Raw genomic sequence first — 22,460 nt, 5'->3', positions numbered from 1 at the left:
ATGGATGACTTTTTGACAAAATGCAATGTGATATAATGTGATGTGTGACAAAAAGTCATGCTTTGAAAAATATGCTTTTGAGTTGAGGTGTGTGTGTGTGTGTGTGTGTGTGTGTGTGTGTGTCTGTGTGTGTGTGTGTGTATGTGTGTGTGCAGGTTTGGAAGATTTTGGTCATTGCAGCTAAGGTAAATACAAAGGGGCAACAGGAGATGTCTTGAAAAGTGATGTTTCACAAGTGAAGCAACAATATAATAAAAACTTAGAACAGTACTGGTGACACAAAAAATGGTTGGTTGCTTTTCAACATAGAAAATAAATTAACATCCAATGCATATGTGGTCATGGTCATGACCTTTCTGAAAGTCTCCCAATTGAATCATCGGATGATAAACGGGTAGTAAATATCTGGTTCAGGTATTAGCGTGTGTGCATAAAAATGAGAAAAGTCCAAAAGTCAACTGCGACTCCCAAGTAACCTCAGTTTGGTAAATAATATATTGAAAAACAAGTAAAAAATCCCCCCCACCTCCAGCCCCCCACCAGCCTGTTTTCTGCTCCGCTCCTGTTGTAAAGCAAACTCAACATTTCCTCCTCCTGTTTCACGTGAACCCACCTCCCCAGCTGCTCACAGGGAATAATCCCTTCCTTTGGCTTGGAAGGCTTTTATCATGAAACATCTGCAGGGGTGTGTTGGGATGCATTAATAATCTAATATTATGGTTTATCATGTTAAAATTAATCAATCAGTGATTATAATGTTTTACTAATGACTTAACCTCTGTAAGAATGCTGTAAAACTTGCCATGCTGGCCTTTTAAATACAAATGTCAGTTCTCTTGGTGTTTTTTGAGATGGGTTAGCCTCGGAGGAAATTCTACGTTTTTGTTTGACAGTAAATTCACTAATTTGGCTTGAGAAACTGTAACAGGAAGGAGCGGAACAGAGAAGAAAGAGAGGAGCCTTCATTTCTGTGGTTGTGTAAATCCCGCTGAGGCCCCTGCTCAACTGTGTGTCTGCAGGGAGTCAGAGGTCAAAGGGCAAGAGGTTTTCTGACCATGGTATTAACCTATTGTGTGCGCCGAAGAGTCTGACATAAACACACAAACGCCCGCCTACGTAGCAGTATTCAGGAGAGTCTCTCCAATGCCCTTCAGGATGAATGTACTGTGGAGTCACAGAGGCACAGTCCTTGTGCGTCCACCGACTGAGAGAAAAGAGGAAACTGGAAAAGGGCAGGAGGGGGGATATTTGTTGGTTGGAGAAAAGAACGAGGGGAGAGACTTTACTAACTTTCAGCTGAACCCGTACACGGTGCACAAAGAGGGAAAAATGTGGTGAAGTTTGAAGGTAAGGCAGAGGAGAGGGAGCTGGGGGGAGGAGGGGAGGGCGCAGGAGGCACAAAGAGAAAAGAGCTGGAGTCAGCACGAGGAGGGAGCGCGGAGGTACGCGCACATACGGACAGGTGTCTTAGATGTGAAAGTCCCCTGGGTTCTGAGCGTCATTGAGACGCCTTATTATATCCTGGTGGTGACGGAGTGACAGACGCTCCGTGAGAATGCGAGGTTGAATACAAGTCACTACACTTCAAACCCCATCTAATACATATTCATTTCATTTGATGGACCCTTTCCACGCCCTCTTCACTCCCTCTCTGAAATTCTTCACACAAGTCAGCCATAAGATGAGCGGTGTGTACCTGCATGTGTGTGTGTGTGTGTGTGTGTTTGACTGAGCAGTATGTGTTTATACACCGGTGTGCTTGCTTCGTGTGTGTGTGTGTGTGTGTGTGTGTGTGTGTGCGCGCAGCTGCATATATTTCAGTTTTGCTTGAGCATGCACCTGCACCAGTGCATATGTAGGCAGGTTTGTGCACCTGTGCATGTGGCACGCACCTGTTAATCTGCTTAATTAATAAAGGACTAATAATTAAAATCTGTGAATAATTTAAAACACACAAACACACAACAATCTACTTTGAGTGTGCAGTTAATAGCAATAATGCATCCTGCTTTTACTGACCAGAGATTAAATTAGAAAAATAAGATCAAGCAAATATTACTAAGTTAATAGGTGCATGCTTGTGTTGTATATACAGCATATACTGTGTGTATGTGTTGGTGTGTGTGTGTGTGTGTGTGTGTGTGTGTGTGTGCATGTTTAACAGCACACAGATATGCTTGAATGAAACAGAAAGAGAGACTGAGAGAGTGTGTGTATGTAAGAAGGGTTGTATGGAGCTAATTTTGAACAAAAACAAAAAAAACACCATTACACCAATGCATTTTCTTTGGCAAAAACAAAAACGTACCTGTCAAACAAAAACCCATAATTCTAATACATCTAATTTGGTAACAAATACAACATGTCTTAGAAGTAAAAAGGAAAAAGAAAAGGCCACACAGACAAACTGATGTGCTGAAGGTCTTCTCTCCCGTGTCTGGACTTTGTCACACATTTCTACCTCCACAACAGCAGGTGGCGCTAGGCTGAGCAGAGCAGACTGAGCCGCCCACAGCGGGCAGTGTCACACAGGGAAACAGACAATATTGAAGTGAAAGGTGAAATCAGAGAAGTTTTTATGACTTTTTTTTTTTTTTAACATAAAAACTACTTGAACCGATTAATAGATTATCAAAACAGTTGGCGATTAATTAAGTGATCGATTACTAGTCGATTAATCGATTAACTGTAGCAGCTCTATTTCAGATTACACCATTTTAGTGTGGATGCACTGCAGTCACAAGCTGCTTTCAGACATGCACTGAAATGCGGACATCTCTGTGAACTTTTCTGGCGGGGCTGTACGTGAGAAAGAAACGAAAACGTCCACAAATGTTGCTCTGGGCATTTTTTTCGAAATCTTTCCCATGTGAGAAAAACAGCAGGAAAACCTCTGGAAAACTCCCAACGTGCTCGTGGCGGTGCTGATGACAAAACGCTGCTTTCCACAGCGCATGCAGCATCCGGCCTCGTGCATGCTCTACCCAGACGCCACAGGATGCGCCGGGAATGTTTTCGGCAGTCGTGGACGCGTTTGACTCGGACCATCACCTGACGCATTCATCATATGTGAAAGGCAAACTCCGGGAAAAACGTCCGGAAGAGCTTTGGACATTTTCCGTGTCTGAAAACAGCTGCAGCGAAAGACTCGCCGTTTGACTGCAGCGACGGTGTTCAGAGTCCAAAAATAAGCTAAACTGCGAATATCTGAAGAGGCACTTTGACGCGGTACACAGAGCTGGTATTGAGGTATCTTTACAGTTAAGTCAATATCTCCACTGTCTTTTCATCGATTGTTGAAAAGCTCAACCAATGGACAATCGTTGACAAAAAACTGAACGACGAAGCTGTCCATTTTTTATCTCACCAGCGCCCCTTGGAAAGCACCACAATGGTTTCGCTGGCACACATCACCACACACATAGTTTGTCAAGCGCCCCCCCCCCCCCCCAAAAAAAATTATGCCCTATGAAATACTCTGACGTTATTTAAGGTCTGACAAAAGACAGATCCCGTGTCTCTCTGCAGCGCACGAACCTGGGGACTAGCGAATAAGCTCATTCTGTGGTATAATTATTGCATTCCAGAGAGCTAGGGAAACCAGCCTTAAGCCTATTATTAGCCATATGGAGAGTGATACAGGCCCGGCTGGTTGGAGAGGGAAATGTGTTCCTGGGTGGGCGCCAAATCCTCCAGGAGATAGCAAGAGAAATTCCCTGCTTTTAATTAAGAATTTAATACTGAGACTGCTATTAGTGATTAGTGTGTAAATAAAAGCTCTAGCGGTGTTTCACATACAAGTTTAATTAGATTTAATTAGAATTTTTTTTTAAAGAAAAGACTATGTACGAGGCTATATATTTTGGCTCACATACCCAAAGATGTTTTTCATGTGACAGAAGTGGAAGAATGACTTTTCAGTCCAAAGACGATCAAAGTAGACAACATGTCTCATTTCTAGATGCTTTCTCTACCCTGTGGTGACCAAAATGATTCCCAGAAAAGCCTGTGATATTGTTGTGTGATGTTTTAAGTGGACAAGATAATTATATTTCACGACTTGTTGATGGTTTTCGCTCAAGGATTACATTATGGCACAAAAAGAACAGTTAGGCGTTTGTGTCTCATTCTCATACAGTATCTGTGAAACAACAACATGATTTTTATCATGAAGAATACGCTCAGCTCTATTGTGGTAAATGCCTGGTGCCTTTTCTACCCTCAGATTCCATCTATCATATCATTCTGAGAAAACGTCAGCATGACGTTTTTAATTTTCATCAAGAGTTTGTCATTTTTATTTGTACTAGGAAGCGACAGTAAAGCTGCAATATGGCAATTATTGAAGTTTTATGACTTTTTTGTTATAAAAAGGTTTATCATTCTCTATTATCAAAAATATTTTATAGTAAAGGTTTCATTTGAGTTACAAGAAATCTATTTTGTATACATTATATACTTCTAACGATGACAGAGCGGAGACTTTGACCTTGGGGCCCAGATAAACACATCTGGACAGCAGACTGGTCCACATTACGTGTATGGTAGGAAAGCTGGGGTACATGTAGCGGCTCTGTACGTGCTACTCAGTGACAAGGGAATAAACACACAGTCAGAGGTGAGACTCAATAAAGGAACAAAACTGCTGTGGCATTTTCCCAGTCACCACTATCATACTGGAAAATACAAAAAATGCATTTCCAGAGACACACAGAGACTGCACACACACACAACGCCTTCATCTTGTACACAGGTATATGCACGCACACACACACACACACACACACACACACACACACACACACACACACACACACACACACACACACACACAGACTGTCTCAAAGCTGAGTCACAGCAGAAATTTCACCGCGGACACGAGCTCAGGAGCCTCGGTGCAGCTGCAGCAGAATAATGACTCCCTGCAGCCGACCACAACAGTCATCCTCCACATATGCAAGTACACTTGACACCGTGCACCGTCCTCCACTGCTCTCGGCCGCAGATCTCTCACTGGGCAGGCAGGAGAGGATGGGAGCCGGAATAATAAATGGCCCCGGCGCTGATTCATATCAGGTGATTGTCTGCGACGTGACGTGTTCCGCCAAAGGCCAAAGGCCATGGCGGCTGTGCTGCCCTTTACAACGTCACATTAGGCCGAGCTAATTTGCAGGCAATTAGCCCGGCTGCACGGGAGCCGGCCTGAGGCGACTGGGGTGGCGAGAGATCAGGTTAGTCGGCGCAGAATGCAGCCAAACAATTGGGGTCGAGGTACAGGTCTCGACTGCCTTTCTCAAGCGGTAAATAATGGGAGAGCCGTCACACGTCAATAATATAATGGTGAGGTGAGATTTAACTCACCAGCATCTCCCCTCGTTATATTCAGAAAGAACAAAATAGAGCAGCGCACGACACAGATTAACACACACATAACTTTCATTTAATTGCAGTTTGAGTTGAGTTTTTAAAATGTAAAATAAGGTGACATGTTTAAGTTGCTTGTTTAGGCCAACCAGCCGTCCAAACCCCACATGTATTGTATTTACGATGACATAAAACTGACTAAAGTAAAAATAAAACTAAAGCGAGTAAGAAAGAATTTTTGTGGAAAACTTTAGCATGAAATAAAATCAGCACAAAAACAAAATATAGAGAACAAGTAAAGACAGACACTTTAAAATACTCAAAAAGCCACACAAAAAAAAACCCTTATCAAGAAAAAACATTGAACATTTGAAATTGGAAACTGTAGGGGAGGTGCTGGAAGTCAAATTCTCGAGTACAGTCCTCATTACACATTCTCAAATACACCAAAAACTGATTTCATTGTAGATGACTCACTGTTTCAAAATGACGAACACCGGAGACGGAGAGCAGGAACGAGAGACCCCTGCGTGGCTTTGGTCTCCTGATATCGAAAAGACTTGAATGATGCAGCCTGATGCAACGCTGTTTGCATTTCCCCTTACAGTTTACTGGTTTTCTTATTTTAAAATGCTATGCATGCATGTTACACAAGATGAATTTAGAAGCGTCAACACGCTCCATCAACAAATAGCCCATGCCCGCGTGTGCTGTTCTAATTTTTGAACTTTTCTCTGTTCCAGATTTTAAACCTCCTCCAACAGAAACTTCTCATCATTACTCCTCAGATGAAAAGAGCTCTCCATATTCATTTTCGGGACACAAAAATCTCATGAGCTTGGAAAGCGACATAATCATAACAGATAACTAGATTCGCTGTTAAATGCGTTTGAAAGTGAGCGTACGTGCGCGCGCGTCTCTGTGTTTGTGTGCAAGATGCAACACATGTAGCGAGCTTATGGTGTTTTTTTGAAGAGTGTACGAATTTGTGTGATTTCTAAGGATGGAATCTGATGTGTGTGTGTGTGTGTGTGTGTGTGTGTGTGTGTGTGTGTGTGTGTGCGGTGCCCTGGTTTCAACTCTGCCGCTCCTGCACTCTCACATTATCATACAGAGCAGACGGAGTGCGTGTGCTGGGTTGTAAAACTCTCCTCTGCTCTCTCACAGTCCCAGTCCCCCCCCCACACACACACACACATCTCCTCTCCTGCTGAGCTCCCTGTGTGTAATCAGTAGACTGCACACGTACACTGCCTACCTGAGTGGGAGTCTCTCTGTTGGTGTACAAGCTTGTGTGTGTGTGTGTGTTTGTGTGTGTGTGTGTACGTGTACGTGTACGCATGTGTGGCAGAGGGTGAAAGAGGAAGTGCGGCGTACCACGTATGGGGTGTTTTTCTGAAAGCTCAAGTGCTCGCCACGAGTCCACGCATTCACACAAAAACCCCCCCCCACATTTCATAGATGTGTACTTGCAACGTGTGCACGCGTGAGCCAACCATGTCTGCAAAACATGGCAGCCAGACAATCTCTGTGCCTGCGTCCCACTGTGTACAGCTGACAGCAATCACCTGAACTGGAACGAACCACACTTGCGTAACTTTCCCTGCGACGACCGTGGCTGGTATAAAGCCTCACACTGAGTTCGGTCGGGTCATCGAGGAAAACGCGAGTCTACAGCCTTTTATCACAGACAATTACAGAAATGTGACAGGTGCATTTGCTTCGAAATATTCCGGAGTGCTTGATTTGTTACAGTTCATAAACAGGTCAGTGGTTTTTGAACAAAAAAAATATTTGTTTTACAAAAAAAAATCTCCAGACAGGAAGACAAAAAATGACTACAAGTGCTCAAACAAGCATGCCGATCAAGTAGGTGGCGACAACGTCTACACCGATACATCAGATACTGGAGAAGAACATCCTGAGCACCGCTGGTGATCTCATTCCCCCTTTGGTGTGAATAATTATTAGTAATATTGGGCAAGGCAGACGCCCTTTGAATGCTAAATTTGGTTGCAAACTTGTAATTAGACCTAGCAGTGATAACCAAACGTGGAGAAATGAGCATAATTTTCTTTTTTAGTTCTTAAAAGTCAAACCGACAATTACAGAAATATTAAATTGGGTCAAGACAGTTTCAGGAGTTCGGCGCTCACATTATGACAAACACAACAGGAAATTGTCCGAGTCAGACGCGTTCACAACAGCGGGAACATTTTCAGAACATTCTGCGCCTTCTGGGTCGAGCAGACTGAGATTTCTGGATTTGTTTGCAGCATGGCAAGATAACTCTGGGTTATGCATCTCGCAACAAACTCCCTGCACACTTGTCTGAACATGTGAAAATAAAAAACGACAATGCCATCAGTAGTGGTTGTGCTTTGATGAGGCTACTAGAATGCATCCACACATACAAAACCATGAATCTAAAGGTGCAATTATGGGATACTGAAACATCCTGGCACCCAAATACAACCAGAAGGAAAAGACAGCCATGAGCTGCAGAGAAAGAATGCCTGAACGGTCCAAATAACCCCCGATCGTCTCTCAGAAAACTAATTGATTGAATCCCCCACGCAGGTAAGAAGCTCTGCCAACACAACCTGGCTTGTATCATAACCTTTTTGTCTCCATTTCTGGCACATGCATCTCCCGCTCAGGGAATGGTGTGTTGAAGATTATAGACCGGGAACAAACGCAGGTTTCGTGAAAGGAAAAGAAGAAGAGAGGGGAGGAGTGAGTGACTAAGAGAGTGAAGGAGAGATGGGTGGAGGAGGGGTGAAGTGCTTGCGAGATGAAGATGGAGAGTGAAAGAGTGAGAAATAATGAGAAGAGAAGAAAAAAAATGTTGCCGCTCTCAGGGAGATGAATAGGGTGATAGTTTGCAGACAGCCTTTTCAATGTGTCAGTGGAAGGACTATATCCATCCCCTTCTTCACTAATAAGGTAGAGAATCCCCAAGACACATCCAGAGGGATCTATTCATTTGTCTCCAATAACACAGCCACCTCTCTGCTCATATTAGCCGGGATTTGCATTGCAACATTTACATAAGGATTTAATAATGTCGTCTGAACGAGGCGAAATGCACCTGCCAATCATTCCTGGTTCACTAAAAGGTTTCTGTGCTCTGCGAGGCAACCACACGGTCTGGTGTTTGCATTATGAGCACTTGCAACAGGTTATGGGTTTGATAACTTTTTTATCTAACTTCAATCCATTTCATGAAATAAGATTCACTTTTAAATCCCTAATCAAATCTAGGCTTAGCTCTCGACATTTGTAAGTTATTAATAACTAAAAACTCCAAAGATTCATTTGAGATCTGTAATTACCTTTTGTAGGGGGGAGGGTAGAGAACAATTACAATTAGCTACGACCTGAAAATGAAGATGGTCACAATGAAACACTGAAAATAATAGTTGTCGCCTAATTGCGTTTGCACATCTTATTCAGTTTTGAGTTTACTACGAGCCACCTGCTCCAGAGCTGGAGATCAGCACCAGCCAGAACAAGGGGAAGCCTGCAACCTGAATGTTTTGTACTTTGCTCTATCTTGGAGAGATATACAACTTGTCAGCGTTGAGCGCTTGTCAAATATGTGTCTTTCATCAGACCCAAACTGGAACCAGCGATTGGAGGACAAACCTAATGAGCAAGACCCCAAATCACATCAGTTTCTCATTCGTCTTACCTTCCAGCCGCTGCCCGCCTCTCGGTAGTAGGGGAAGTTGTCGCAGATCCACTGGTAGATCTCACTGAGGGTCATCCGTTTGCGCGGCGAGCCGTTGATGGCGAAGGTGATGAGACTGGCGTAGCTGTAGGGCGGTTTACCATCTCTGTGCTGTGCAGCCTCCTCCTGGTCCAGTGTGGTTCCAGGATCGAGGTGAACGATTTTCTTGCCAGGCCCTTGCCCGTGATGGTGACCGTGGTGTTGTTGGTGGTGGTGGTGGTGGTGGTGGTGTCCATGGTGGTGGCTGTGGTGGTGCCCTGTGTCTACCTTCTGGATGGCCGCCCTCATGCTCAGCTGGGGGAGCCAGTCCATTGAGGTCAGGCTGCTCTCCAGCTCAGAGGTCATGGCGTTTGTAGGTCGACGGGGGTCAAAGGGGAAGGTCGAGAGGCTCGGCGACGTGGCGTATGGCAGGATCTCCCGTTGGCTCACTGAATGGGTGCTGTGCAGCAGCCTTGGCTCAAGTCTGGAAGAGCAGGAGGTTTGTTTACTACGTCTATTCATCTGCCTTAGCAGGAGCAGAAAGCACATTTGGCAGCGATGCACAGACGTTAACTTGCACATTATTTTTCCACACAGTTCAGCTTTGCATTATGGAAAACTAAATATTTTGGCATGTTGATCACTTGGTCTTAAACAGAGCACATAACATGATCTACAATATGGGCTATAAAGGAGAAGCCGGTATAATCAAACTGTTTTATTCAGTTAATTACACAGCGGGAGGCAAAGCAGTGTGGGGGACTAGGTACGAGTTCAGTGTCTTACTCTTCCCAATCCTTTCCATCTTTCTTTGGGCCAGAGCATCTGGACAAGTCACCGAAGTGAACGGTAGAGTCCTCCCCTCGTGCATGTTCACAAGTTCTTCATTCAGCCACCGCAATGGCCGCCGCTGCAACACACAAACACAAAAACCACACAAGATGATGAGCTTGCTCTGCCAGACTGCCTTCATGAGATATTAATATCACAGAACCGTTCGACTGGCCTCGGCATCTGTCCAACACGATTAAAACTCTTCTCTCTTTCCCTCTCTGCGCTCTGTCTATCTGGATTGCCTCTCACTCGCTTCCCCTCCAAAGTGGAAATGGCAATTGGATCTGCAGAGTGACTAAAAGCTGGGGAATTGTTTTCACAAGTGCCTGCCAAATGGGGGGGAACAGCTCGGGAGGAATTCCAACCCTCTGGAGGAGCTGAAAGACTCGTCCCCTTTCCCTCCCTGTGTAACCCCCACACCGACTTCCCATTCCCAGACTCGACGTGCCTCACTCTCCTGTCAAGTCCATGCCCACCCGCACACAGCCCGCCTCCCCCAGCATCGGAGACCCTTCTTACACGGGCGCAAACAACGAAAAAAGAAAAACTCAAGAAGCCCAAACACTTTAACTTGGTTGCTATTTTCAGAGCGGCCCTGAACTTGTGTCCTGTGCAAGTTTTTTCTTCTACTTTTTTTTTTTTGCGAGTTTGGGCTTTTGCAAATGGTTTTGAGCACGATTCAGGACACAACAAAGACAACTGGGCTTTTTGGTAAACGTGAGAGAAATGACTCACTAATTGCTCTGTACTTCGGTCGCGTCACGGAGCATTTGTGGATTTGTCACGACCGGGCTGAGAATGCCGTGTAAACGTTACTCATCGCTGGAGTGAAGATGTTGCATTCATACCACACTCTGATCCAACAAAGAAAGTTGCCCTCATTCGCTTTGCTGGTGCTTCCAGAAGACGAACACGCTAAGTTCTAGGGAATGCAGGGGAACCAGGGTGACGGGCAGAGTGCGGGTCGGGGTAAGTGAAAAGTTAACGCCGACCTGGGTGATTTTAGCCCCCGAAGGAGAAATCTGCATCCCATCACATCCTCGTAACCTTCGCATGCCCTTGAACAACAGAGAGCCTATTGGCCCACGCATTTTCCATTCATGCTCACTGTATATAATCAAGGTGGGAGAACATCAATGAGCCTGCTGCTTACCAGGACAAACACATCCCCCCATTTCTCTTTCCACCAATTCCCCTGGAGAGTCCAATACAACAGGATGAAAAGGAAGAAGGGAAGAAAAAAAAATTCAGCTCCTGCTGAAACCTTGCCTAATTACAAGGAGAGAGAAAAAAGAAAATTTCTAGCAGCAGACTCGTCAAGCCGAAAAAGGACAGGGAGTGGGACTATGGGAGGGAAAGAGAAATCAAGAGAAGAGATATGCCTCTTTCACAACATCACCCCCATCTCTTCCCCAAGGCCCCTGCCACAGCAACCCCCCCCCCTTCTAAATCCCAGGAAGCCATCTTAATTGGTGAACCTTTGTTTTCCCGCTAAAGGGAAGGTAGCATTGGTAGTTGTAGTGGTGGTGGGTAGTTGGGGATGGGGGGGGGGGACACACGAGAAAACCGAACAACAAGTACTTATTTTCCCCTCATTAAAGGGAGGCGCAAGCTGCAAGTCAGCCGCCACAAGCCCCGACCTGCTGTGCTGCCAAGGCGGCTTTTGTTGAGAAGTTTGGGAGCGTGGGCTGGCGGCACGGCGGCACGGTGCAGCTTTGCACCACTGGCCCGGTGAGCCGTTGGGATGATGAGTAATAGAAGAGAGAGGAGAGAGGAGAGGAGGGGAGGGGCTTGACTTGGCTTCTGGGGAGAAGGGGGGGCCCGGCTGGGCGCGTAGACGCAACCAATTACCTAGTCGACTCAGTCAACTGGTCCCACAGTGACGGGGCTAACCTCCGCACTGCCTCTTTTGATTCTGATATGCGCTGTGTTTCACGCCAGGCCCCCGGAGGCCTGCATGGTACCAGGGGAGAGAACGGACGGCTGCAGAAAAGACAGCTCGCAGTATGTCTCCTCTTATCTCAGGGGCGATCGGTTTTCTATAGAAATGCATTGTACTTTATATGCATGGATGCTCAAGTGCGACACTCTCTGAACTGAGTGCTGCATGCTTTTTCAAAAAAAGGCTGTTTTTTTTTCGCCGTCCCAGTAATTGTTCCTGGTTATCCGGGTAAAAAGAAACAGCAACACAGACAATATCTTCTGTGTATTTGCTGGTGTTCAATTAGTTTTCATTTTGCATTTCAGAAAAAATAAAAATGAGACTGGAGACAAACATGTGATCTGTCGTCATATTCCACATACTTCACTTATGTTGCCTACAGATGACTACATCACACTCCATCATAAAATCCATAGCAGAAGTGTCATTAGAAAACAAGTTTCAGACACTTCTAAAAAACATTCCGTTAAAAATGTTCCTTCGTAGTGGAGACTGTACAATGCAATGATTTTTATCTACTTCCACAATGTACGTTTTAACTATACATCAAACAATGTCCCTTTTTATGATTAATTGATGTCGTTATGAAAGCAAATTAAACTCTAAACTGAAAGGTTTCACATGGAACTTTGTTAAGAAAAATAATTACCAAACTGCTGAGGCTTTGGTCGACATACTGATTACACTAAAAGTGATCTGTTTTCATTCACATAAAAATACACGATTAACATCTTTAGCAATATAATTGATCTGATCAAATACATTTAATGACTGTGTTTCTTTGTTGCAGTGCAGGAGAGAACTAAATGGAGTGCAATGATTGGGGGCACATGCAATAAACAAGATTCAACTCTTTGTCACTGATCAGCAAACATCCCCAACTATTCTGACATTTCAGGGAGCTGCAGTTGAATGGGAAGTAAAGTAAGTGCGGGACAGTCTGGCAGCTGATTACATGGAAAAGCAGTGTTTCATTAAATAATCTGAATGCGTGTAGCAGCAAATTTAGACACTTGGCCAAACATTAGTGGATCTCAAAAGAGAATCTGGCAGAAAAAGCACATGTGGCATCTCTTATTTCCATCTTTTACCTGAAAGGAACAAACAAACAACAACAACATGTAAAAAGTTAGTTTTCGTAACTTGAAAGTTCGTGAGGTATTAGCTGGCACTTCAAGAAAAGATTACAAGCGTTAAATGTAGAAAAAGAAGAGCCGGGATTCGGCCGTTTGTGAAAAAGAAAATCTTTCTCCTTCAAAAGGAATTAAATGCATCACTCTCCGCACTGTGGACAGAGCTTTCATGACTGGGAACATTGTGAGTTGAGGGTCTGTGCGTGATTGAATGTATTCACCCATTAGACTTTGTAGCTGTGATGCACACACTCAGCTGTGTGCATCACTAACAACTAACAGTCCCCCGCTGCTAGCAGGCTTTTAGACAGAGAGAGGGGCTTTACAGTTCTGCATTTTAATAGAGAACTTTGAATGGAAAGACGGGGGATGGGTGAGAGAAAGGGGAGGCGCGGGGGGGGGGGGGGGGGGGGGGGCGGCGGCAAAGGAAAGAGGCATCAAAATATTTTCAGAGGAAAATGAAGTAATGACAAAATACCCACCCAGAGCGTGCCGAGCAGAGGGGGTTTCTGGGGGGGGGACTGCCTTGGCAAGGGTAAGGCTAATGTGTCAAAAGAAAGTCTGTAGGCATACTGAGTGCTGTCATGTCTAGAAGTGTGGGCCATTCAAAGGGAAGAGGAAAGGGTCCAAAAAGCAGCATTGAATGTCTTAATCACTTTCTGCTCCAGTGCCAGAAAACATATCCCTGAAAAGGTTCAATTATAAGATATCAAGGCAAATCAGCTGCCCTTATGGAGGCAGCCCGCTCATCGCTCAATGCAGCTGGGTTATGCAATTATCGTTTCATACCGTCTACTTGTATTGAAAGAAGACCTGGAGAGACATCGATGTAATGCACCGTTTCAGATTGAAATGCGTTTTTGTGGACTTAAAGCTAGTGGTCAGGCAAACTATTTCCTGAAAGGATCATTTTGAAAAAAAGAGGACAATATCTTCTCCATGACAGAACAACATTTTTTCTTCAGCGGTTTCTGAAAAACCGCTGGCTGGCCCGCGTCAACCGCGTCGATCCAGTGACATCTCAAGTGAAACAGAATGTACTGATTCGCACCACTTTCCTCAGGTCTGAAAGAAAAAAATCGGATTGAAAGGAGGCAAGAAAATCAGCGGGTTCCACTGAATCCCCGAGGGCCCTAGAATAAAATATTAACTCACTAAGCCCACACAGAACACAACACCTGAAAACATCTGCCACGGTAGTGGGAGTTAGTGACCCAGAAGACTTACCACTGCCGACAAGGAAAAAGCTATCACAATTCCACATTCTGACAACGGCAAAGTTAAAAAGGCGTATTTTGTCATAAATAAAACATAGGAGTGCAGCATTTCGGCAAACTCCCCCAACGAGAGGTCCCAAGAGAGAGACGGGATGCTGTTTGTGAACTCCCACTTTGCACAGTAAAGGGGGCTATAGCACTGCGTCACCGCGACTCCAACTACACTCCCCACATCCAGCACTATTCAGCGAGGACTAGTCCTCTTTAAAAATTCATTAATTTACAGCAAAAAATAGATTAAAGCGCCCAACTGCACCAACCTAAAAAGTTTGGCTTGTGAATAGCATTAATAATGGAGGCGAGCATCCACAACCTAGAGGGCCATGCTCGCAGGCATTGCTTAGGTTTTGTTGCACTTTATAATGGAGAATAATTTACATATTTTTTTTTTTTTTTTAAGTATTACAGCTTTTTGATGCTTGTTTATAATTACATTGTTTTACATGCAAATTGGCTAACCATTTCTACTCATTAAAAAAATAACCAGTAAAGTGCAACAACACTCTCGGCTTTTGTCAAGACACGGGCTTTGCATCATGTTCACAACGGAAGCTTTGCACTGAACTCTCGTCGTCGCTGGAGGCGCCACCGCTGAGTTCAATCCCAATGACGGCCTTTAAAAGTCCCCCCCCCACCACCACCACCACCTACACACACACACACACACACACACACACACACACACACACACACACACACACACACACACACACACACACACACACACACACACACACACACCTACCTTATCTTTTACATCTTTCTCTTTCAAACCATAGCCGTGCTCTCCTAACAGAATCAAAGAGGATTTTGACAAGATAAAAGGATTTGCTGCATTTGAATCCAAATTAGGTGTACTTTCCTGAGGGACGAGACCAAAATCACAGCGACTGGGAGCACTCAGGGAACATAAAGGTACTTAAAAGAGGCAGGGAATCTTCTCTAATGCGCTCACTTTTTCACCTTCCCTGCCTAATGACGGAGGCGTTGGCCTCAGCTCCACGTGCACCCACCTGCAGGGGTCCGGGAATCACGCCGACTATCGGGTCATTTCAATAGTCCCTTTGCCGAGGTGATGATTTGAGCAGCTGATTGTTGACATGACATGAGGTAATTAAAATGACCTGAAGACCTGGTAATGTTGTAGTGGCCTGATGATTACAGAGGCAGAGCAGAGCAGACAAGGCAGAGGAAAGGAGACCTCCTCCTCCTCCTCCTCCTCCTCCTCCCTCCTTTTTAATAGCTCCAGCCAAGTCATCTTTGAGCGAAGCAGTTCACCCACAGGTGCTACGGTGGAAGCGCTCATGGTCAAGCGTAGGAGATAGCATCAACTGAAGACAATGGTTGTTGGTGGTTTGCCAAAAAACATAATCTTTGTTTGTTTTTTTGGGGGGGGGGTTTAGATAAAAAGGGTCAATGGTGCGGTTGAGAGGGCAACTGTCTCTTACTTATGAGCTGCAAAAAAAACAACCTCTGAATGACACATGCTAGCATCAATCATGCTGCGTTATTTAAATAAAATAAACCCGGTGTGAACACAGAAGACACAGAGATGCTGCGGTTCTTTTTCTGTATGTTATGTTCACAAAAATCAACTGCTTAACTGAATTTTTTTGGTCACAATTTGCAACGACACTCGGTGTCCTAACCCCATGGTAATTTTTTTAATTGGGTGGCAAATCATCTCCGCCAGACACCAGAGAAGGACTGGCTGGCCCCAACTGAAGCCACACGAGAGAGAATATATTACAAGTCGTAACGAACATGCAGGGAGACCACATACAATCTTGACAGCCATGACTGATTCATGTACTGGCATATGGAGTTCATCTTTATCAAAGAAAGCCCCAAAGAAAAACGCATGTAGTGCATACACAAATAGCCCTCAGTTCAACTTCTCAAAAAAGTCGTGTGTTGCCGCTGCATTTGCTGACATTGGCATTAATTACAAAACGACCTTTGGCGACGATAAAACACAAATCAGTAAAACGTTACGAGCGCTCCCCTCTCTTCGCGTTTCATGCGATCCTGCAAAACGATTTAATGAGGCATTTAGGGGTCTATGAGCGATCTACGGAGAAAGTCTACAATGGCAATCAGCAGCGAGTGTGGCAGCTGTTCAGCAATTAAAAAGCCAAATTACCCTCAATCAACACCATTTACAGGCGCAAGTAAATCTCAGGGCGAATAACGATGAGAGAAATCTGTTCAGACAGCTCTCATCTTGATAGGAATTAGAGGTGCATCCAAACCAGAAGCAGGGTGCTCTCTCAAACACTTGCCTTCTCAGCCTGGCACACACACACGCGCACACACACGCGCACACACACACGCACACCAGCCACCTCCCCTTGGTCTGTGTGTTTTCAGAGATGAAACTGTGTATTGTGCCACACTGCTGCATGATAAATAAAAAAAAGATAAGGACTCCTTTACAGTCCAAGGCAGCCGCCGTTCGTGGTGCGTTTGTGGTCCCTCCGCAGAAAGGACACCACGCTGATCCATTTGAGGCAAATCCCACAAACTCGTCTTCTGCTGGACAACGGCGAGTAACGAAAGTGGCCCCGCGTGTCACCTGCTGGAAAACAGGGGGGCCCTCGAGGGGCAGTTAGCGGCAAGTTACGGTATCTCTAATGTCTGCATCAGTCTTTAAACATTTCACCTTTTTGGGGGGTTTTAAATAAATGTGTCATCTGCGTTCTGTAAAAGCTCTGTAACTTTGGGTAGAACGTTTACACTGGTATGTACGGTGAAAACGTGCCTGAAGTCCTAATACCGTCATGTCCTTTATGAAGTATTCTCAAAAAGACATGGGGGGCCACCGAAGAGGAGACATCCTGTTTCAAATACAGAACACCCCTACGACGCATATGCATGAAAGAATGTTACACAAAAATAAAGCATCCTTTACCACCATGCAGGCAATGACACCTTGGCATGTATTCACACACACACACACACACACGCACGCACGCCTCCTTGATGTATTTGATTATGTGAAACAAAGTTGTGGTCCCCTGCAGCAAAAATGATGCACTCATTTCCCTCATGTCACTGCTCCACTTAACAACCGACAACAACCACAACCACAACCACAACAACAGCCCCTGAGAACTGCTCCACCGTGGAGCTCGGTCCAGGCTCGCAGCACTCTCATCGGCTCGGCTCCTGCTCGTGCCCATTTCCGCGTCCGGTACAATTCACCACTCTTGGATTGACTTGCCATCGCGCAGCCCGCTCACGCCACAAGCCCAACTGAACTTGTGAGGATAGAAGTTTGCCTTTGTTCCCCTGACGGACATTCATTTGGAGACGAATGCTCCTCGCGTCTGACAGAACGCACGCATATCGTGACAGGCGCGCGAACTTGCCTCAGCGTGCCGGTAGGTCACCGAAGCGCCGGCTTCTTCCCTCCGCCCGGTAAATCATCATTTGGCACAAACCCTCTCCTGCACGGACACTACTCACCGTCGTAGGGGAACGTGAACCGGCTCAATGCTTTTCTCTCTCTCTCTCTCTCTTTCTTGCACTCAGAAAGCCCCAGACGCCTCTCCTGCTCTTAACATTCCTGTCAGAGACACACACAAAAAAAGAAAGAAGAAGAAGAAGAAGAAGCTTCCGGACGCTGTCAGTGAGCTGCGCGTCGTGCGCGTCGTGCGCTCTGCGGGCGTCGGGCTGACCGCTGCCGTGGTCCGTGATCAGTCCTCAGTGGTCAGTCCTCATTGGTCAGTCCTCAGTGGTCAGTCCTCATTGGTCAGTCCTCAGTCCTCAGTCCCGAGTCCTCAGTCACGACGGGCGGGCTCGACGCGCTGTTCGCGCTCCGCAGCAGCGACATGAAGATCCCGGGTCTCCTGACTGACTGACTGAGCTCCGCTCGGCTGCCGAGCCACCGGAACTACTTCCAACGCCAGCCGGAGCACGTTGAAGATGGATCCATGCACCACAATGGAGGGGGGGGAATCACATCCATTGAACTAGTTCCCAATTTCAATATTGACGGCGTTCTGCACACAATAACACAATAATGCCCACCATATAATAATAATAATAATAATAATAATAATAATAATAATAATAATAATAATGCCATCAATTGTTATTTTAATGTTCTGGAGATATGATAGATCCCAAATATCAGTATTACTATAACATTATATAATAGCATATGGCAATGCCTGTTTTATTGAAGTAAAAGTGTACAACTATATAGAAAATGTGGTGACATGCTTTTCATTCACCATATTTGCCCTCTGCTCAGAGTGCGACAAAAATATTTCCTGCAAAAATTGTGGCATTTATAGTTGCAATTTAGGAATTTGTAAGTTTTACCTAACCCTAACACCAAATGGATGGCTTGGTGGGATGTGTCTCATCTGTTATAGTTGAGCTATACTCCAACTGTCACGCGGGCAGCACGCCACGAGGGCACCTTGGTGAATCTGCAGATTTTCAGCCAGAGTACAGTGGTTTTGTTGGGATGAATATTTCAATGTACAGTCTGAAATTGGACTGCTGAAGTGGTAAGATTTTTTTTTGTTGCATGTAAACACTGGCTCTAATGGATCTAACACAATTTGAGATGACATCTCTATTTAAAAGTCAATCATGTCTTTCCTCCCCCTCAGCATCAGATATACTCAAAGTTCTTTCCTGAGATTATCAGCCACCAAACATATGCACACATACACAAGTCATTTCTGTGAATTACAAGTATACAGCCAATGGAGACTTTGTTTGTAAAACAGGAGCTGCTGTGTTGTCACTGTTAACAACAGATCTGTCTCTGATAGTACTTATATCCGTACACATGTATGTAGAAGGTGTTGTTAACTATGTAAGTCGTCTGGTAGTAGCTCAGTGGATAAATGCAGGAGAGGATATACTATACATGGCAGGGGCACCAGCCAGGTTTAAATCTATGCAAACACAGCATGCTTCTGTGCCCATTTTGCTTGGATAGGGTACAAGTCTCCCCCACACACACGCCAAAGCTCTTTGCTGAGGAGTGAGTGAGCAAACGGCTAATGCCGTAATCCCAATCACAAAGTTTGTAATTTGCATGTATCCAGAGACGATGTGAAACAATTCAAACAATGAAATGAGTTTGAATGCGGAGACATCGCTGTTTGAAGTTCCTCTCTTCGTCTTACATAAAGCATTTCCAACCGCCTATTCAAATAAAATTACCTTGTTGTGCTCAACTGCATCAGATTGAGTGGATATTCTGCTCGCCTGCACACAGCACTGTTTTTTCCACAAGCTTTAAATTTGTAAAATCCCCCCCCCCTCCACTCAAAAATGGGTTTTGCTTACTTCACTGGGATGCTTGAGCTTCACTTTGAATAGGGATACATGTGCAGAATGGGACATTCATCTGCTGGATGGGGTTATTTTCTCAGTACAAACATTAAATCTGGGTTTACAAAATGCACAACTTTTCCTTTTTTTTTCTTTTTTACATCACTGCTTGTTTTTGAAACCACCGTTCAACAACACAATGTGGTGGGGACACTTGAAAACTCCATTTCATATACTCTACAGTTTCATTGCGGGACACATCTTGCATTCAGCATGTACATTTTTTTTATAATTGTGTGTTTAAATATTGTGAATTACTCAATGATAAGGAATAAATGTTATTATATTTAATAATTTCAATGAAGTAAAACATTTGTTTTTGCTGAAAACCATATCAGACACAAAGTATTATATTTTTACATCAGTATTCCTGTAACATAATTCTCCCCCAATCTTTTAACACCACTACATTAAGTCAGATTTAGAACAAAATGAGTGTTTATGTCTGTGGGCTTGGTCACATTGCTCCATTTCCCACATCATAAGAGCTCTGCTTAGAAACAACTCAGTGCTGCACTCGTCTGGATGGTGCCGGTGCTTGCCGTGCTTAATGAAATATCTGTCAGAATTATATGGAAGATTTTCAAAGTATCAGTGTACAGTGCTCAATTTCTGCTCCTTCATGAATCACATACTTCTTTGGCTAAAAGAGACTGTAAGAAAAGACTGTAGTAAAAAGAAAATAACAACAAACCAGGAGTGTGTTGATCGTTTTTAAAATGATAAATAACATTTTAACACTTTTAGATTCTTAAATTAGTCTTTCATTTTAACATTTCAAAGAAGAATATGGAAACAAAAAACAAAACACACCACACAAGATAAAGAACTGTGATCTAGGAATTTCCTCCGGGCAAATTGTTGTATTCTCTGAGTCCACCACCAGAGGGCACTCGAGCCTAAGACAATGTTTCCATGATCGTTTAAAAACGACCCTGACGAAAGCTTGAATGTGCCGGTTACCTATGTTTTAACCATGATTTAATCAGGTCTGGTTGAACACTGGAAACTGTGGATAATCGCGTGAAAACGCTGTTGTTGTTTAAAGTAAGCCAATGACTTGTCATATATGCCTCATCCTTGCAACAACAAAAAACGCCCCCCCTGCTGTGCGGGCTCGCCCCCATCGCCAACAACAATGAAAATGTTTGTTCACCTCGTGGTCACAGATGTGAATGTGATGATTCCGAATGAAGCCAGCTTTTTATGTTCTTACCTTATTCTCCACACGTTTAACCACAGAGGTGAGAGATGACTACCCGAACAGTATATATGCAGAGAGCAGTGATTTCTCGTGTGGCTTTGTACAGTTCAGTTCATTTGTGCACGAAATGTTGAGGGGGAGAGCAGCTACTCAACGAGGCGTCATTCATGTGACAAATATGTGACGTTGGTCCTGCAGCAGAGCACGTCTGTCTTTTCCCTTTATGACTCTGCGCGACCATTGTCAGGAGGAATGTGTCTGTTCGGATGCCAAGCCCCTGCTCCGGGCTCATTTGGCAGCACATCGGGCTGTGCCCTGTTCGAGCCTGCTCCGTGCAGGCTGCGTGTCTCCCACGTTGCAGCAAGCTATTGTCCAGAGCAGTCTGATGAGGATGAGGGTCGCGACAACGGAAGTCCTAAATGCTGTGCACGTCACGTGACTCGTGTAGACTTCGGACGGTTCCCGGAAGTTCTTGGCGCGCAATTCGAATCCATTTTTTCAGAGCGACAGAAATGCGATTTTTGGCGATTATCAGTCAATAAATGTATCGATTTACAATATAGCAGCCTGCCTCCGTCTCGATGATTCAGGAGCACCACGACGCCTCGCGAGAACACTCCGAGCTCGCAACGTATGCTCAGAACTGCGCTTGCGCAGATTTCTTTTGAATTCCTGGGTATATAAACTCCAATTCTGAAATAACGCTGTTTTGGAAGTTTGCTTTAACGAATTTGCGTTTGTGTTGACTATTATGGAGAATAGTCTAACCTTAAATGGTAAAAAGGCCTTTCATTGATCTATAACAATAAACATATGCATTAATATATTTCTTTAAAATCAGTGTATGAATGAATATACAATTTAACCAATCACATGAAATTCCAATGGTGAATTAAAAAGGGAATTCTTAAAAAATAAATAAAACAAATGAAATATTAATCCATTCATAAATAGTTTAAATTAATGGGAGATTTTACATAAAATTGTTTAAATAAATGGGAGATTTTACAAAAAAAACAACATAAATATTAAAAGATGAATTATGGATTTCAAAAATAATCATAGAATTTACAAATCTATTTGAAAATACAGTTTAAAAAAGGATAATTTGATGGAATTAAGAATCCATTTTGAAACTTTGTTATTGTTGGACATGGATGTGGGAAGTAAACAATCAGGGGGGCTGAGAGAGTTATGGGTGTCTCCATCACTGCAACACTCGCTGAGGATCAGCTCTCCTTGGATATCAGCTGAGGCAAAATGCCTTGGCACAAGCACAAACACCTATGATCCTAAAAAGGTATTCTTGGCTATAGGGCACAAGGTGGGTGGAGCACGTCAGCTCAGAAAGCTTATTACACCCCTTGTCTAATTTGCATACTTTTCCATAATTTTACAAGCACAAGGCCCAAACTGTCACAGACAGGCTAAATGGAGAGGTTTAAAGGAGATGCTAAATGACAATGCCATTCCGAGATCCTGTCTGGTCACTAAGGGTGACCGGGCCTTTGCTGTTAAAGCCCCCAAACTGTGGAACAGTTAATCGATCTAGTATCACTAGACTCATTATGCTATTAACTAATTATCTTTCTTTTGTTTTATTTGCTGTCTTTTTAATTTCCATTTTTAAAATTTC

The 22,460-nt window shown here is 44.2% G+C and overlaps 1 protein-coding gene across 3 annotated transcripts in view; it reads right to left on the bottom strand.

Moving 5' to 3' along the window:
* The window catches only part of LOC118316844 (forkhead box protein J3-like), a 50,994-nt gene extending 29,529 nt beyond the window's left edge, over positions 1-21,465 (bottom strand). Inside the window, exons 1-4 of one of the 3 annotated variants that reach the window (XM_035645080.2) lie at positions 20,837-21,465; positions 17,731-17,830; positions 9,863-9,986; positions 9,059-9,560 (exon numbers count right to left, since the gene is read on the bottom strand). In XM_035645080.2, coding sequence (XP_035500973.2) covers positions 9,059-9,442 — 384 coding nt within the window. In that variant the 5' untranslated portion in view covers positions 9,443-9,560; positions 9,863-9,986; positions 17,731-17,830; positions 20,837-21,465. Of the gene's footprint in view, positions 1-9,058; positions 9,561-9,862; positions 9,987-17,730; positions 18,255-20,836 lie in introns of those variants that run through there. The other 2 variants (XM_035645081.2, XM_035645079.2) reach the window with 2 other exon arrangements.
* Positions 21,466-22,460: the final 995 nt, after the last annotated feature.

Source organism: Scophthalmus maximus, chromosome 3 (genome assembly GCF_022379125.1).
Source record: "Scophthalmus maximus strain ysfricsl-2021 chromosome 3, ASM2237912v1, whole genome shotgun sequence".
NCBI classification, from domain to species: domain Eukaryota; kingdom Metazoa; phylum Chordata; class Actinopteri; order Pleuronectiformes; family Scophthalmidae; genus Scophthalmus; species Scophthalmus maximus.
The sequence above is the reverse complement of the archived record's forward strand: the minus strand, read 5'-3'. Positions and strand labels throughout refer to the sequence as shown.